This window comes from Leptidea sinapis, chromosome 4, assembly GCF_905404315.1.
Source record: "Leptidea sinapis chromosome 4, ilLepSina1.1, whole genome shotgun sequence".
In the NCBI taxonomy this organism is placed as follows: domain Eukaryota; kingdom Metazoa; phylum Arthropoda; class Insecta; order Lepidoptera; family Pieridae; genus Leptidea; species Leptidea sinapis.
The window spans coordinates 8,847,972-8,864,744 of record NC_066268.1 but is presented as its reverse complement, the minus strand read 5'-3'; the positions used below and the strand labels follow the sequence as shown (position 1 = coordinate 8,864,744).

Here is a 16,773-nt window from a genome sequence, read left to right as displayed (position 1 = left end):
CTGAGAAACAGAAATTATATTAATATGTGTATAAATTGTTTTTTTTTAAAAAGATTTGATGCACACACATAAAACGCTTACGAATTTATAGTAATGCACCTAGTCATAAAATGACGCATTTGTGCGCATTTGAAAACCACATAATACAGCACTAAGCTGAGAATTTGCGTAGACATGTAACATTTACTTAGTTAATTACGTCAGAGGAAATAAATAAAATATTGAAGCAAATGTGTTTTGAACAAAGACAATCTATTCGTTTCGTCTAATCAAATCTACCAGTTTTTGTCAAAAAATGGTATTTATTTCAAATTATTTTTTTTTATTCCAAAAAGAAATCAAAAAACTACTACCCATTCGAAAAAGTATGCCGTAGACTAATTATTAAAATTACTGTATGATATCGTAAAATATAATTTATTATTTAATAGCCTGAGTGCGGTCGCTCCATTTCCAATCCGTGGTAACAAATCTTATAACTATATTCACAATACATAGACTACATAAAATTAAAACTATCATTACGTGGAAGCGTACCTAAAGTACTGGCAGCATTTCCGCGTCGGATAGCTAGGCTAATCCGTTGACCGAAATTCAATTATATTATAGTAACGTTTTCCACACAAAGGTATTTTAAAAATTCTTTTGAATTTTGTAATACATTTGTTTTGAACATTTTCTGGGAGCTTGATGTAAACGCTTATACATAGCGCCACAAAAGACTTTCTAACTCGACTAAGCTAAGCAGTAGGCATTATAAGTTTATGTCTGTTTCTTCCATGTTAACATTATGGTTAAGATAGTTTCTAGCAAATTCACTTATATGCCTATGTACATATATAACATTATCAAGAAAATATAGAGAGGCAACAGTTTAAACGTTCATTTCTTTAAATTTTGCTTCAAATGATTATTTATCAATGTCCCTCACAGAGTCCATGGAAAATTTAATCACTGCTTCTTCTTGAGATTGTCCCAACCAATTTCCCATGTCGTTTAGAACATGTCTTCCAAAACCAACCATAATTTGAAGTCCAAGGGGCTTATGTAAGGGTTAAACGAGAGTTAATATTCAGCTTTTATAAACTCCGTTGACTTCCAGCCAAGCTTAGGTAGTTAGTGCCTTGTAACCAGGTGCAAGGTCTTGGTGGAAACTTAAGGGACATTTCTTAAAATTTAATTGCTAGAGGTTTTTCAACACGATCTAAGAGACAGTATTTTGATACACTTTGGCTAAGTTCTTTACTCCTTTTTAACTGACTTTAAAAAGGAAGAGGTTCTCAATTCGATCGGTATTTTTTTTTATATATTTATTATTATAGGATTACGCTGAGATTTATGATCCGATTTACATGACTCAATTAATTAGATGCGAAATGTTTGGCATTTGGTACCATAAAAATTTGACATAGATTGGCCCAGTACTTTTCATTTTATGTACATTTTTATGAAAATTTTTGTTTACGTAGATGATATTTAGTTTGTCTACATAGGAAGCACATACAAATAATAGTAGTTTATTAATATTAAACGTAAAAGATTTGCATAAGAGGTGTATTAAATTAAATCTCTATTAAGTAATTTTATAATTTTGAGTTTTGGAAGTCGGTTTTTTAAGGTAGTTTTATTTTTTTACAACAATAAAATTTTGTGACTCCTTGAAAGGAGATCCGCACCAAACCGTAACTAACGCATAAAGCTTCTTTGGAGTTATCATCGTACATTTCTTCATTTGCTTGCTTTAGTCCTCTTCATTTGTGGAGGATTTTTCATGAAAAAAAAAGATTTTTTTTGTACTTTTCATCCGATTATCGGAAGATGTCCTTAATGACTTCTTGAATTTATGCATGATCAAATCAAATCAAAATCATATTCATGCAGATCAAGGAAATGACAAATATGAATGTTAAAGTTTTCTTTTTTTTAAATTTACAACCACTTGGGAAAAGGTTGAGCTTTACTGAGAAGAAGTGGTAAGAAACTCATTGCCAGTTAATCATATCAACCACTCAGTCAAAACGGAGATAGTATGAAATACGGAAATGGCAAAATATTTTACTGTCTGTAATGAGTTAGGGAACTTATCTTTTAACGTATATTTTTTTAATTATACCATTCATCACCCGAAAACCACACCTTATCCCCCTTACAACACCAGAGGAATTACACAATCAAAGGCTTAATATTAAAAGGCATAAAAGGCATTTATTTTCTCAAAATTGATTCCTTTAGAATTCTTTTTGATGTCATTTCTAATAACTACTAGATACTACTACCGCTTCGAAAACAAATGGCGCTCTGAGAGAGAAGAAGCGGCGCTAGAAACTCTCCCAGCATTCTTTTTTGCGCTCTTTTCAATAAAAATATACAATATTGTACAGTCATTTCTATATCGCTATAAAATAATCACAATCTAGTCCCAGGCTGTCCGATCATTTAGATATTCAGCGGTGGAGTAATAGGATTTACAACAGAGCCATTTTTTTTATTAAACATTTAAATTTATTTATACAAAATGCCTGAACAGTGTCTGGGACTTTATTATAGAAGTGTATACATTTACCCTTAAAGCTATTATATATCTTATGAAGCCTACTAGAATTAGTTACAAGCAATCCCTTATTTCTAGTGTTATAATAATGAAAATCACTATTAAGAGCAAAATATAAAATATGTATTAAAATTTAAATTATTGTAATAGAAAAAAAAACAAAAAGAATTGTTTGTGCCTATAACCACTAGGTATAGAAAACTCAAAATAAAAGTTAATAATTTTAAAGATAAATTATTACTACGAAATACAACTATTTTGTTCTATAAGTATTCGGAAAGTACTAACATCTAGGACAATTATAATAAAAATTATTTATAAATAACTCTGTTAAATTTTGCTCTGCCATATCACTCTCGCTTAGAGCTAACTTTACCTGAATGAGCGTTTCATAACCAAGCCTTGCAGCCCAGCCTTATTCAATACCCACAAAATGCGTCAGACCTAAGAAGAATGGGCGCAACAAACATACTATTTAGACTGCTACTACTATTTAGATTTAGATATCGACATTTTTCACGACACGTCATATAGAATAAAGTTTTCAAAAAAAATCACAACAACGTTAGATAATAGTTTTAATGAGATTGTTAACCATTTATTTCTCCTTACTACATTGTATAGTTTTTAAAATTAAGATTAAAGTTACTTAATTTTCTCTTTTTAACCGACTTCAAAAAAGGAGGAGGTTCTCAATTCCTCGGTATGTTCTTTTTTTATGTTTGTTACCTCAAACAAAACAAAACCGACTGGTTGAACCGATTTTGATAATTCTTTTTTTATTTGAAAGTTGGTGCATCCCTTGTGGTCTCATTGTAATTTGGTCCAGATCTGACGGTGGCATCCATGAGAAAACCATAAAAGTCTTAAATTTGGTATACATACGTATAGCGAAGTGGATGATAAATTTACGGATAACTCAATATCGCGCAAACGGATTTCGATGATTCTTTTTTTATTGGAAAGGATATACTTTAAAGATAGTTGGGTGAGAGTTTGGTTAGGTTCTGATTCCAAAAATAACAATTATCGTAACTACGTTTAGATTAATTAATTAGATTGTATAAAGATACGCAATTATTTTTATACTTTTTAGTGCACATTATATCTATTGTTTTGGAATAGTGTTTTTGAAGTCGGTTGATTTTTTTGTTAATTTTTTTATTAATTTAAAATGTTGAATAAACCTAATTAGAATAATCAACCTAGAACTAGTATGCAAATCAATTGTTAATGTTGAGTTATTGTTGGTACATCTAGTAAAATAAATCAAAATAAAATAAACGGATGGTAGTTATTTGACGTTCAATAAGTGATTATATTTTGAAAAAAAAAAATTGTGTTCACTGTTCAGTCGCTACTCATTTTGTTAGTTTTTTTTTAAATTTTGTTTATTTCCAGAGTCCCGCATCGGAATCGGATAGCAGTTCTGTGTCGGGAGCTAAAAGTCCTCCCGCGGGACCTCCGCTCCTGCAACATTTACTACAGCTACAGCTTCAAGGACAAAACCCCCAAGCCATCGCGCAGGTAACTCTTCATAATGATTTGCCATAGAAATACTATATATTAAATAATGATATTTGCTCCAAATGTCTTGGCGGCACACCCGAAGCATTAAAGTGATCTAAATGCTAATCTAATTAAGTGATATTAAGTTTTAATGCACTACATACTTTAGACACTACTACCGGCCTTATAAATAAAGTTGATATAAATTTATACCTGATAATAAACCAAGAATATACAATATGTTTACAAATAGACTTTGATTGGTTTATTCGGACGTATCACGTTTCCCGCGTTTATTTGCAAAACTGCTTGAAATTTGGAAAACTTCAGAATTATCATTGTATTGTCAGTGTTGTCAGCGATACAGTCAACATTTTGCATATTCTTGTTTAAAATCATGGTACCAAGTATATTTATAAGGCCGTACGAATACTATTTTTGACATTCATAAGTGTCATTTCCTTGGCCTATACGAATAAAGTGATTTTGACTTGATTTGATTTGACTTCGGGTGCACAAAGCACATGTAAGTGTCCTTCACGGAAGAATCGACCTACGGTAAACCTCCAACAGAACGACCGGGTTAATCAGTAACGTAAAACTCTGCTTAAACGAGGCATCCTCAGGAGATAATTATTCGCCAAAATGTAGCACGAGAGACTCTCATTAACAAGCAGTTAGCCAAAAAAAATACTAAACTGTACATAATAAATATTATCATCTTTAAAACATTCCTCTATATTTCAAAAGCTCGTTAATATTGTTGTTGAAATATATGCATAGACAAGTGAAAAATACATTTTGGTAATGCATTAAATAGTTTTGTACTTAACCCCTAAATTAGTAACTTGGATATAGAACGGCGAACTTCTGTTATTTGTCATTATACATTATAAAACGCACTATTATGGTACTGTTATGATTTCCCTAAATAATTCACTTCTTCTCACGAGGTCTGAGAACGCACAGAACACAGAAAGATAGCTTATGGTACGAATAGCTCTCTCTCTCTCTCTAAACAACAGACTACACTAACATGTGACTAGCACTAGAAAAATAGATGAAATTAACTAATTTCTCTGTTTCTGCAGTAAGATGTTTTATTTTCCTAACTGCGAATGTGAAATTAACACCCTCTACTTAATTTTCCATCACTAAAGTCACTAAAATCTTCGTGTTTATAATAAGTTACCGAGTAGCATAAAAAATTTAAATTCTAATTTAAATTAATTAAGCTACATAGTTGGCTAAATGGTTATAATTTTTATAGTGTTAAGGAATTTATTGAAATGAAATTCTGATATTCATTGTGGTTAAATATTTGTATGCTAGGAGTGGTGCTGGCAAAACATATAAGCTCTTATAATTTATTTAAATTTAAACACCATTGTATACTATGTTTTTTGCAAATAAATATATTATTATTATTATTAAAAGGTGACAATTTTGCTCCACTTTTGGAACTACGTACTTGTCCTATCCTACGTTTCTTTTGTCTTCTGTCTAAGGTCTTCATTTCTCTGTCTTTTCTAGTGATCATGTACTCCTTTTCGTGGCTCTTTCACAACGTGCAAGTATGTCTGTAGTTTTACTAACGTCAAAGTGAACATCACATGTACCTAATGGTGTCTGTAATACAAAAAAAAATATAACAAATTCCTTGGTAAAAAGCCCACTAGTTAGCCCCCATTAGAAAAAATATTATTGGACCTTAAATGCTTTAGGATGAATTCTTCATATCGAAAAATTACTTTCTACTTTGTAAAGCGGATTTTATAATTTGTTTTGAGTTAAACTATATTTTTTTCTTTATAGAAACAGAAATCTTGTATATCAACTGCCTACAACACAGAAAACCTTATCTGAGTCATAACGCACTGTAAAACAAACTACAGCGTAGGGTTTGCGATCTATTCACATAAATTAAATTCCTACGGAAATTTCTAAAATCATTTACATTTTTAAAATTATATATATCGATGTTTTGTTCATTATTTTCCTAAAGCAGGCGGGATTTTAGCCGTATCTAAAGTTTATAAAAGTCAGTAATTATTTCGTGCCTTAGAAACACATGCCTTCTAATAGACCCCTCCATGGGGGACATAAAAAAGGGTTGGATTACTAGGTCAATGACTTAGGCGCCGTCAAAGGATATGGTTTTAAGGGGGAGCGAAGGAATTTAAGTGAATAATCGTTTATCTATTGTGGGGATGAATAAGGTTTTAAGGATGCTGGGCTAAAATAAATTGTTGGGAGATTTTACGATTTTTCAATGTTTTAAATGTAGTGCTTTTAGTCCTTTATTTTTAATGACATGTTATGTATGTTGACATAATATGTTAATTGTATTAAAACTTAATCGCTTTTTTAAACTGGATACACTCAAAATTGCCACTGCTTCGAAAAATAATTGCGTTCTAAGAGAGAACACACAATAATGCCCATCTTTCAATCAGTTTTATAATATTTCAATTTTATTAATGAGAAGTGTATTAAGAGACAATGTAGGTATTTTTATTATTATTAAAAAATCGAAGAGGTTTTGTATTTTGTTCGCTTTAATCATGGATTTACAACATACTAGAGGATAAACAATTTCACAGCCCGATAAGGCGTGAACAATTTTGATTTATCAATTTGTGCGTTAGCTAGTTGCTTATTATTCAAAATAAATAGGAGCTAATGTTAAGAGTGGCTGACTATTTACGACTTATCAATCAACATTGGTTACAGTAACAATAGAAATGGGTGTGGTTGATACTCCAAATTCTGGAGACTCAATAAAAAACAAAAAGAGTCTGACAAAATTTGGCGAGTCAACATCTCCTGAGGATGCCTTGTGTAGAGATGAAACACTTGTCGAATTAATTAAAGATAAATCTTAGCGGAATTTACACTCAATAAGAATCACGACATTTGGATAATTATGGATTTCTGCATAATAGTGACTAATTCATAAATTTTCTACTGCCCCCCTTAATATTGTTATGGTTAGTATATGGAGTTCTGTGGGTAGTTCCAACAGATGTTGGCTGCTCTTGCGGCTCTGGGCACCGGGCTGGTGCCGTCGGCGCTCTCTCAAGCCTGGATGATGCAGAGGCTAGCAGGAGCCAGGCCACCACTAGACGGGTGAGTTTATCATGTATTGTGGGGTTTTGCTTTAATTTATTGAGGTTACCTTAGTTCGCTCCGAAGTCAATGGAGAGGGCTATGCTCGGCGTTTTCCTGCGAGATTTAATGAGGAATGAGAAGATTCGTAGAAGAACCAAAGTCCAAAACCAACATAGCCCAAATGATTGCGAAACTGAAGTGGCAGTGAGCAGGGCACATAGCTCGACGAACAGATGATCGATGTTCCGAAAGTCCTCGAATGGCGACTACGTACCGGTTGATGTAGTGTTGGTAGGCCCCCCACGAGATGGAACCAACGATCTGGTCAAAATCGCCGGAGTAGGTTGGATGAGGGCAGCGCAGGACTGATCGTGATGGGGGAGGTCTTTGTCCAGCAGTGGACGTCTTCCGGCTGAAATGGATGCATGATTTATAAAATAATTAATTTTGGTTTCTTACAGCTTAAAAGTTATGAAACACATCAAATTATTGATAAGAACATTAATAGTGAATTAAACAATAAATATTCTTTTCGGCCCATATATTTCGGCTATTCAAACGCGCATTTTGCGCGGGTTTCTGTGACGTCAGAGTCTATGTCAACAATTTACATAATGTTAATAACTAATGCATAGCCAAATTTCTCGTTCGGTTATAATGCTAAAACTAATAATACCTACTAATACGTAAAATGCAGCGTATTTCAGAAAAGGTTTTTTAACAGTGGGAGGCTCCTTTGCACAGGATCCCGGCTAGATTATGGGTACCACAACGGCGCCTATTTCTGTCGTGAAGCAGATATGTGTAAACATTATTGTTTTTCGGTCTGAAGGGACCCGTAGCTAGTAAAATTACTGGGCAAATGAGTAACGGGCGCAATTGTAGTGCCGCACAGAATTTTTTAGGTTTTTCAATAATCCTAAGCGGTACTGCATAGTAATGGGTAGGTTGTATCAGTTAGCATCAGCTAAACGTCCTGCTGGTCTCGTCCCTTATTTTCATAAAAAAATATTGTATGTTGGTGATTACTTATCCAGAACCTAGTTGTTGCGACAGGTGTTCTCATGCAACAACAGGGTTTCGCTAGTTAGTAAAATCTTTCGTACCTTTGCTATAAATATCTGTGTGTCCTTTGTGTGTCTCATAGCAAGTGTTTTTGACAACCCTTGCATATTTTAAACTAGATACTTAGACTGGATTTTGTAGATATTTATTACATATTTATTTAATGATTTTTCGTCACCTGGTGTTAAGTAACCACCGCCACCCACATTCTGTTGCAACACAAGAAGTTAGAGAAGCGTTGCCGGTTAAGGAAGGTGTACACATTTTTTTTGAAGGTACCCTATGTCGGATCGTCGCGGAAACACCGCACAAGGAAGCTCATTCCACAGCTTTGTAGTACGAAGCTCCTTGAAAACCGCACTGTGGAAGACCGTCATATATCCAGATGGTGGGGATGATATCCTAATTTGTGGCGTGTCCCACACGTATGGTATATCCACACAGTTAAACCGCGGTCACACAGAGAAACTAAAGAATAATGAAATATTACTAGAAAATAAGCATTTAATAGTCACATTCAGAGCACAATCTTAAATCTTAATGAACGGACGCATGACCCAATTTCTTTGATGACGTTGCTAAATCCGCTTAAAGAATTAAGCACTTTTGAAATTTAAGCTTTCGTGTCAACTTAGCTTTCGTAATTATTTTTAATGTTTTACTTACTGTTGGTAGAGGTTTGTAATAATATAGACTTAGGTAGGTTGGCTTGTAGGTGTCTTGCAACGTTTCTGTTAATAGAAGAAGAAGATATTAGGAAAAATATTTTCTATGCATTTGTAGTGATGATAGGACCTATATTATGCTAGATGTAGATGCCTTTTCAAAATGATCCTAGAAAATTTTGAAAACATATGTTTTTTTATTAAAATAAGGGACGAGACGAGTAGGACGTTGCCCTGCTCATTACAATGCAAAGCTGCTCAAGATTATTGTAAAACCCAAAAATTCTAAGCGGCACTACAACTGCGCTCGTCACCTTGAGACATAAGATGACAAGCCTCATTTGCCTAGTAATTTCACTAGCTACGGCGCCCTTCAGACTGCAACACAGTAATGCTTACACATTACAGCTTCACGGCTGAAATAGGTGCCGTTGTGGTACCCATAATCTAGCCGGCATCCGGTGCAAAGAAGCCTCCCACTGGTAAACTGATAATTTATTTATTTATTACACACAACCGAAATTAAATTTGTTCTGAGTAATAATTACTATAAGGATTATTAATTGTTACTTTTAGGCTTAGATAATTTATACGTCTCGATAGTCTCTTGCTGTTAGGCAACCGATAAAAACAGGCCAGGAGTATTAGTTTAGTGTGCGTGACAAGCTACGTCTTACACTCGCGATTTGTATGACATTTTGTGTTACTGTGCGTTTTTATGTTTTCGTCGTTTTCACTGTTGTTATAGTCTATCCAGACGTATAAATGATCTAAGCTATTCGGTAATTAATTTGTTATAAAGTGATAACCCTCACTTCTGGGTTTAATTACACAAATAAAAATTGAAAACAAAACTTATGAACGATGCGGGACTCGAACCCGCGACCTATCGCGTTCCGTGCGATCGCTCTTCCAACTAAGCCTCAACTTGTTGAAGCCACAACCTGAGAGTTGAACAAAGCATACAAAATTTATCAATGATGCTTCACTCGAACGGTTGGCTCAGTTCATCCCGCATCGATACTACATAAATTTTGTTCTCAAATTCTATTTGTGTATTTGGTAATTAATTACCAACATTATTAATCGTGTTGTCAATCCAAAATAAATAAACGGAAACTAAGTTTAAAACAGATCTAATAAATTAATATATCAACGGTGATAAATAAAATTGTTCCACATAAAAGCCCTTCTAATGGCATTGAGATCTCACACTGTACATTTAACTAATTGATAATTATTGATATTTGAACAGACCTTTGCAGTTATGAAGGTTTGCCATTAAGAGTCTATCTTCAACAAAATCCTGATTATTTTTTATCTATTTCTCATCAGATCTGATGCCGTGTATAACTGATATATGATTTGTTTACTATGTCATTTATAAAACATGATTAAAATCAATTTTCTCGATAGAAAATACACTAAAGTAGTTGCATCTTAGCGTGTCGAAATTTCCACAGTTTAGTCTGCCCCAACGGCCATCTGTCCTTCGAACTATGTGCCCTGCCCACTGCCACTACACTTTTGCATTCATTTGGGCTATGTCGGTGAGTTAGGTTAATAATGACGCAATAATAATAATAATATTGACACACTTTTTAAACAAATTATCTTGCCCCAAGTTGAGCACATATAGCCTGTGTTATGGGTTACAAGACAATGATAAATTTAATACAATTTGCTTACTTAAACATACATAAATTCATATAAACTTACATAAATACATTTAAACATCCATGACTCGGAAGAAACATCCATATTCATCATATAAATGCTTGCTAGGTGCAAGGTGCGGGATTCGAACCCGGGACCTCTAGCTCAGTAGGTAGGATCGCTAACCACTCGGCTATACAGGTCGTCATGTCATCATACGCAAATTTGTAATTATTATTAAGTTTGATAAAATTATTCTGTGTTTCACTAATACTTTGTCTGTAGCACCCTTTTTTAATTAAGTGACGAATCTTCTGTAAATGTGCTATATAACAGTAACCTCAAACCAATAGGCATTGAGTATTTGACGTTTTTTTTTATGGACAAGGAGGACAAACGAGCGTACAGGTCACCTGGTGTTAAGTGATCACCGCCGCCCACAATCTCTTGCAACACCAGATGAATCACAGGAGCGTTGCCGGCTTTAAGGATGGTGTACGCGTTTTTTTTTAATGTACCCATGTCGTATCGTCCCGGAAACACCGCACAAGGAAGTTCATTCCACAGCTCAGTAGTACGTGGAAGAAAACTCCTTGAAAACCGCACTGTGGAGGACTGCCACACATCCAGATGGTGGGGATGATATCCTAATTTGTGGCGTGTCGTGTGAAGCAGCTTTTCGGAACACTCCCCGTGATAAATGCGGTAGTAGACACACAATGAAGCGACGTCTCTACGCAACGCCAAGTGCTCCAGCCGTTCACAGAGCACAGGGTCCCCGACAATTCGAGCTGCTTTGCGTTGCACTAGGTCAAATGGATCGAGATGATACTGGGGTGCGCCAGACTAGAGATGACAGCAATACTCCATGTGTGGCCGGACCTGCGCTTTGTACAACGCTAGAATGTGGGCAAGCTTGAAGTATTGCCGTGCAATAATGACGCCCAGTTTCTTTGAATTTGAGTGTTTTTGTTGTATCGATCGTCGATTATAGATTACCAGAGAGTTTGTCCTCCTCTTGCATTACAAAAGGGAACCAAGCAGAATTGGTCCTTCGATGTCCTGATTAGGCATTATAAGTGAATTCTAGAATAGATACCAGTGGGAGGCACCTTTGCAAAGGATGCTGGCTAGATTATAGATATACCACAACGGCGCCTATTTCTGCCGTGAAGCAGTAATGTGTAGGCATTACTGTATTTCAGTCTGAAGGGCGCCGAAGCTAGTGAAATTACTGGGCAAATGAGACTTCACATCTTATGTCTCAAGGTGACGAGCGCAATTGTAGTACCGCTCAGAATTTTTGGGTATTTCAAGAATCCTGAGCGGCACTGCATTGTAATGGGCAGGGCGTAGCAATTACCATCAGCTGAACGTCCTGCCCGTCTCGACCCTTATTTTAATAAAAAAAAAATCTTTAATAATAGTAGTTGCTTGAATTTCAATCAGTGATTTCATAATATCTTATTTTGATTAAAACTATTTGAATATGTATTCGAAGATTGTCATTTCGGTGAAACGGTTTCTGTGCATCGTTTCATAGAAATAATATCTGCAGTACAAAATTAACAAGTTTCTGATGCAAACGGATGTTGAAAGCAAAGTTTATTAGTTAAGGTTTATTGGTATCATTAATTAAATAACTTGTTTAAAAGGCCAAACGTTTTAACGGAGATGTTGTTCTTGTATTCTTGATAGAACCATAATGAAGACAATATGATTGTATTTATATGTATATTCGAGTATTATTTTAGGTTTATAAACCTTTGTACTAAGATTAATGAGTGGTGTCCGCTGCGCTCCACCTAGATACCGCAGGCGTAGTCGCACAGTGCGGTAGTTAATACTACGCGGCCAAGTTGGCGTACTCGACTCAGTCTAGAATAATGTGTGACGTTGACGTGCCCACCTAGATACCGCAGGCGTAGTTGGAAAGTGCGGCAGTTAATACTACGCCCAAGTGGGCGTACTCGAGCCAGTCTCGAACATATTGTGACGTTGACGTGCATGTGGCACATTCTGTTAAACTTTGCTCATAATTGACACTAAAATGCCGGGTTGCGTAGTAAAAGTTTGTTAAAATAATACTATTAGAAATAAGAAATACACTGGGATCATATATCACCAGTATTATGTATTTTATTAAATTCAATGTAAAATAGCACGAATCGTATATATGAGATACAAAATTTGCCAATAGATTGAAAAAACCTATTGTTCTTAGGTAGTACGGTATCTAGTTGGAGCGAGCGGAGACCAATCCTTAATCTAAGCCTCTATATGTAAAAGAATTTCGTGTTAAGTAGGTTGTTCAAAATTTTAATAAATATTGCACACTATTTGCAGTTTACTCCAACTTGAGAGATAGGTTTGTTTTTATTTCCATTCGAGACCCTTAAAATTTTTTTTTATTTATTTTTATTTTTGTATGAATCTTTCTATGAGATAAATTTTTGACGCACGGTTTGACAGTTCTGCTGTGACATTATTTAATTACAAGAACAGAGGGCCTACCATCAACTTTTAATAAGCGATGCGAATCCGATGCAGTTCAGTTTAGGTACCCAAACTGAATCACTAAATTTCGTACCATGAAGTGCCTTTGGCGTTTGGATCGCTTATGAAGAATGAACGAAATAAAATTGCGTTTCGAAACCTAAAATGATATGATTTTAGCGGTTTTTTTTGCATAGAAAATACTTGGTATTGGTATTGGTATAGGGGCTCCTGTTTCCGCAATAAGACCACTAGCATGGGTCTATTTTGCGTGCAGTAATGGCCAGTTACTCCAACCAGCCCAGCTCCTTCCAGAAGTTCAGAACATTCCTGGGGTGAGAAAATACTAAAAATACATTTTAAAATTGCGCAATTGCGTCAAATTATAAACCATTAAGCCCTTTTTAGTACTTAAATAATAGTAATATAAATAAATATAGTTCTTTGAATTACAAATTAAATGTTTGCTTGTGTGTTTTCGTAAAAATAACGAGTTATGAACGCACCTCCATTGATGTTTGATTTGACAGGACCACAGAGTACATTTTTTTTAATTCGTTCTTGCGAACAGGCTATAGCCCGGGCCCTTACTGCCTCGTCTTTAGTATTTTCATTTTTGGTATTTATTTTCAGTATTTTGTTTTACAAAAAAGTCCAATATAGTATTCTCATCTCATCTTTAATCAATAAAATTTTTCTTTTCTATGTTTACACTATTTCTTAACAGTTATTAACAACACGATTCACTTTCCTCTGAGGAAGTAGCAACTTTTTTCGAATCAGTCACTTCGACATATAACCTATCCAGTTAAGGTTGAAATAACACCTCATGGTACGAATGAATGAAGGAACTAAATCAGTTTGCGATTCAGTTGATATCATTTTTGGCATTCAATTGACATCATTGCGATTTAATCAGTTGATTTGACGTCAACCTAAATTAGATAGCTCTAATCACGTCGTGATACGAAATAGCAAAGCAGTTCATTTTAGGTTGTCAACTGAATCGCAATAAGAGTTCATGGTAGGCCCGCAGGGAATACGAAATAATTATTGTAATGCTTGAAATTCTACAAATTTCGTTATTAACCATTTTATGTACAGTTTTTAAGAGAATATTTTTTAGAAAGTACTTTATTTCTTATGTACGTACAGGTCACCTGGTGCTTAGTGATCATCGCCGCCATTGTCTTGCAACACCAGAGGAATAACAGGAGCGTTGCCGGCGGAAGATATACGCGCTTTTTGAAGGTACCCATGTCGTATCGTCCTGGAAACACCGCACAAGGAAGTTCATTCCACAGCTTTGTAGTACGTGGAAGAAAGTTCCTTGAAAAACAAATCATGAAATATTTGTTTAGTAAATATGCAATACTGTTGCTCGCCACGTCGTCCGCGGGAACACTAATAGCTTCAACACATGTCCGGATTTGGTCCGACCAAAGCTTAGGACGGGGTCTGATAGCGGACCATGTTCGATAATATATCGCAGTGTCCAAAACACCTACGACGCCGGACCGTGGTGCGAGGCACGCAACGCACCGTCCGATGGCCGTACCAAATCCGATCATGTGTTTGGGCTATAAGAAGCAGCAAAAATATTATGTCGGCATCTGCATCCAACATATGATTCTTGTTCAAAGTTAGATACCGTTTTAAATATCAAATATTTCATAAAAGTACAAAATAAACTGTTTAAATATAATTGAGATTTGAATTTAATACTTTTGTAAAGATGCTTCATGAACATGATGGTCGTGATTACTGTCATAATTAGTACCAAGCAACGCAAGCAGCACTCGTTCACGAGTTGACTCATGAAACAGCCATCGTTCCCTCAAATTATTTACTTGTGTATTGATTAATTGATTTAGTTAAGACATAAAATAAGGTAAGACTAGATCCAAGGTGAAGTAAATTTAATCCAATTTGGTATTTAAATATATTCAGAGACGGACTCTAGAGGTATTGCTTCACATGAAACTGGAGCACTAATTAGAATAACACTGGACTAACTTAGTTCTATCTTAGGACAAGTGAAATAAAAAATTGGTTCTTAGACAACTCTATAACATATTTTGCATGTCAATTGACGAAACATGTTGGGTTATTAATAATATTATGTTAACATCTTAACTGCAATATTTCATGCAAATAAATATTCATTTAATTTAATTTGATAAATTATGTATTTGTGAACCATTTTTTATTTTGTTTTAAAGTGATAACCCTCACTTTTGGGAAAAATGACAAAAATTAAATTTGAAAACAAAATTTATGAACGAATTAAATTTGAAACCAAAATTGATGAACGATGAATTTGAAAACAAAATTAAATGTGTGTGAATCCCAGATGTGAGGGTTATCACTTTAAAAAAAATAACAAATTGTTTAGATTTGAAAGAGCGACATCTCAAGTCAATTTCCTAATATGCAATTATTGGGGTTAAGCAGGTTATCAACTGTAAAGTAGATCATATAGATGAAGCCACAACCTGAGTGTTGAACAAAACATATGAAGATTTATGAACGTGACGTCACTCGAACGGTTGGCTCAGTGGAAGAGCGCTGGCACGGAACGCGAGAGGTCGCGGGTTTGAGTAACGCATCGTTCATACATTTCATAAACTTACCATATAATAAAATACCAATTAAATTATTAACATCTACAAAAATAACTTTCTTGACTCCTGTTCCTCTAAAGACAATAAAACCTCGGAGAATAGTAATGTTAATTATTATTATTAGTTAATTAAATATGCAATATAAAATTTAGTTTCAGTTTTCGAGCAGGCAATTTCATTACTCCCAGCGTCAATCGAACTAGCAACCCCTTATCTATCGAAAGATTTAACGAACTAAAAACTACTAGATCTAGCGAATTAAAAATGACTTTTAATAAAATTGCTCAAAGAGAAGCTCAACAGCTCTGAATTTCAGATGTTAGTGAACAGCTATAATGCAGCACAAATGCTGTGTAGGCAATCCCGACAATACGTAGGTAGTAATATGAACACGTGCATCGATCACTGTAGCGGATGTGAATCCGACAATTGAACAGACTTCGAAGCTTGCATCATATTACACATCTGTATATGATGTTACTCTCGATGTTTTGTTATTATAAGTAAAGAAGACTCGACAATTTTTGAATTTCGAATGCTCGAATTAAAAACGTGAATATAGTTAAGAATTATTAAAGCTGATTGAAGGGCTTATGGAAGCTCTCTGTTGCTCGGAGTATCCCAGCGTGATCGAATCAGAAATGGGGAGATCTGTAGGAGAACCAAAGTCGACATAGCCCAAATGAATGCGAAACTGAAGTGGCAGTGGGCAGGGCACATAGCTCGGCGGACAGATGGCCGTTGGGGCAGTAAGGTCCTCGAATGGCGACCACGTACTAAGGCGTAGTGTAGGTAGGCCCCCCACAAGATGGACCGACGAGCTGGTCAAGATCGCCGGAGAAGGATGGATGAGGGCAGCGCAGGACCGATCGTCATGGCGATATTTGGGGGAGGCCTTTGTCCAGCAGTGAATATCTTCCGGCTGAATTGATGATAATGATGATGATGAAGGGCTTAAAAGCATATATAAAAATATTGACAAGGTATGGGTGAGGCCTAACCGCTAAACTTCTTCTGTACTATTTAAATTTTATTTACAAAAGACTTTACACTATGGGGTCCAAATACACGATGCATAGTCTAACGGCCGTTCCCA

General features: G+C 35.1%; 1 protein-coding gene across 2 annotated transcripts in view; it reads left to right on the top strand.

The window, feature by feature from the left end:
* The window catches only part of LOC126979707 (mushroom body large-type Kenyon cell-specific protein 1), a 260,963-nt gene that overhangs the window by 223,563 nt on the left and 20,627 nt on the right, over positions 1-16,773 (top strand). For both annotated transcript variants that reach the window (XM_050829175.1, XM_050829176.1), the window contains 2 exons: positions 3,953-4,078; positions 7,077-7,189. In XM_050829175.1, coding sequence (XP_050685132.1) covers positions 3,953-4,078; positions 7,077-7,189 — 239 coding nt within the window. The remainder of the gene's footprint in view (positions 1-3,952; positions 4,079-7,076; positions 7,190-16,773) is intronic.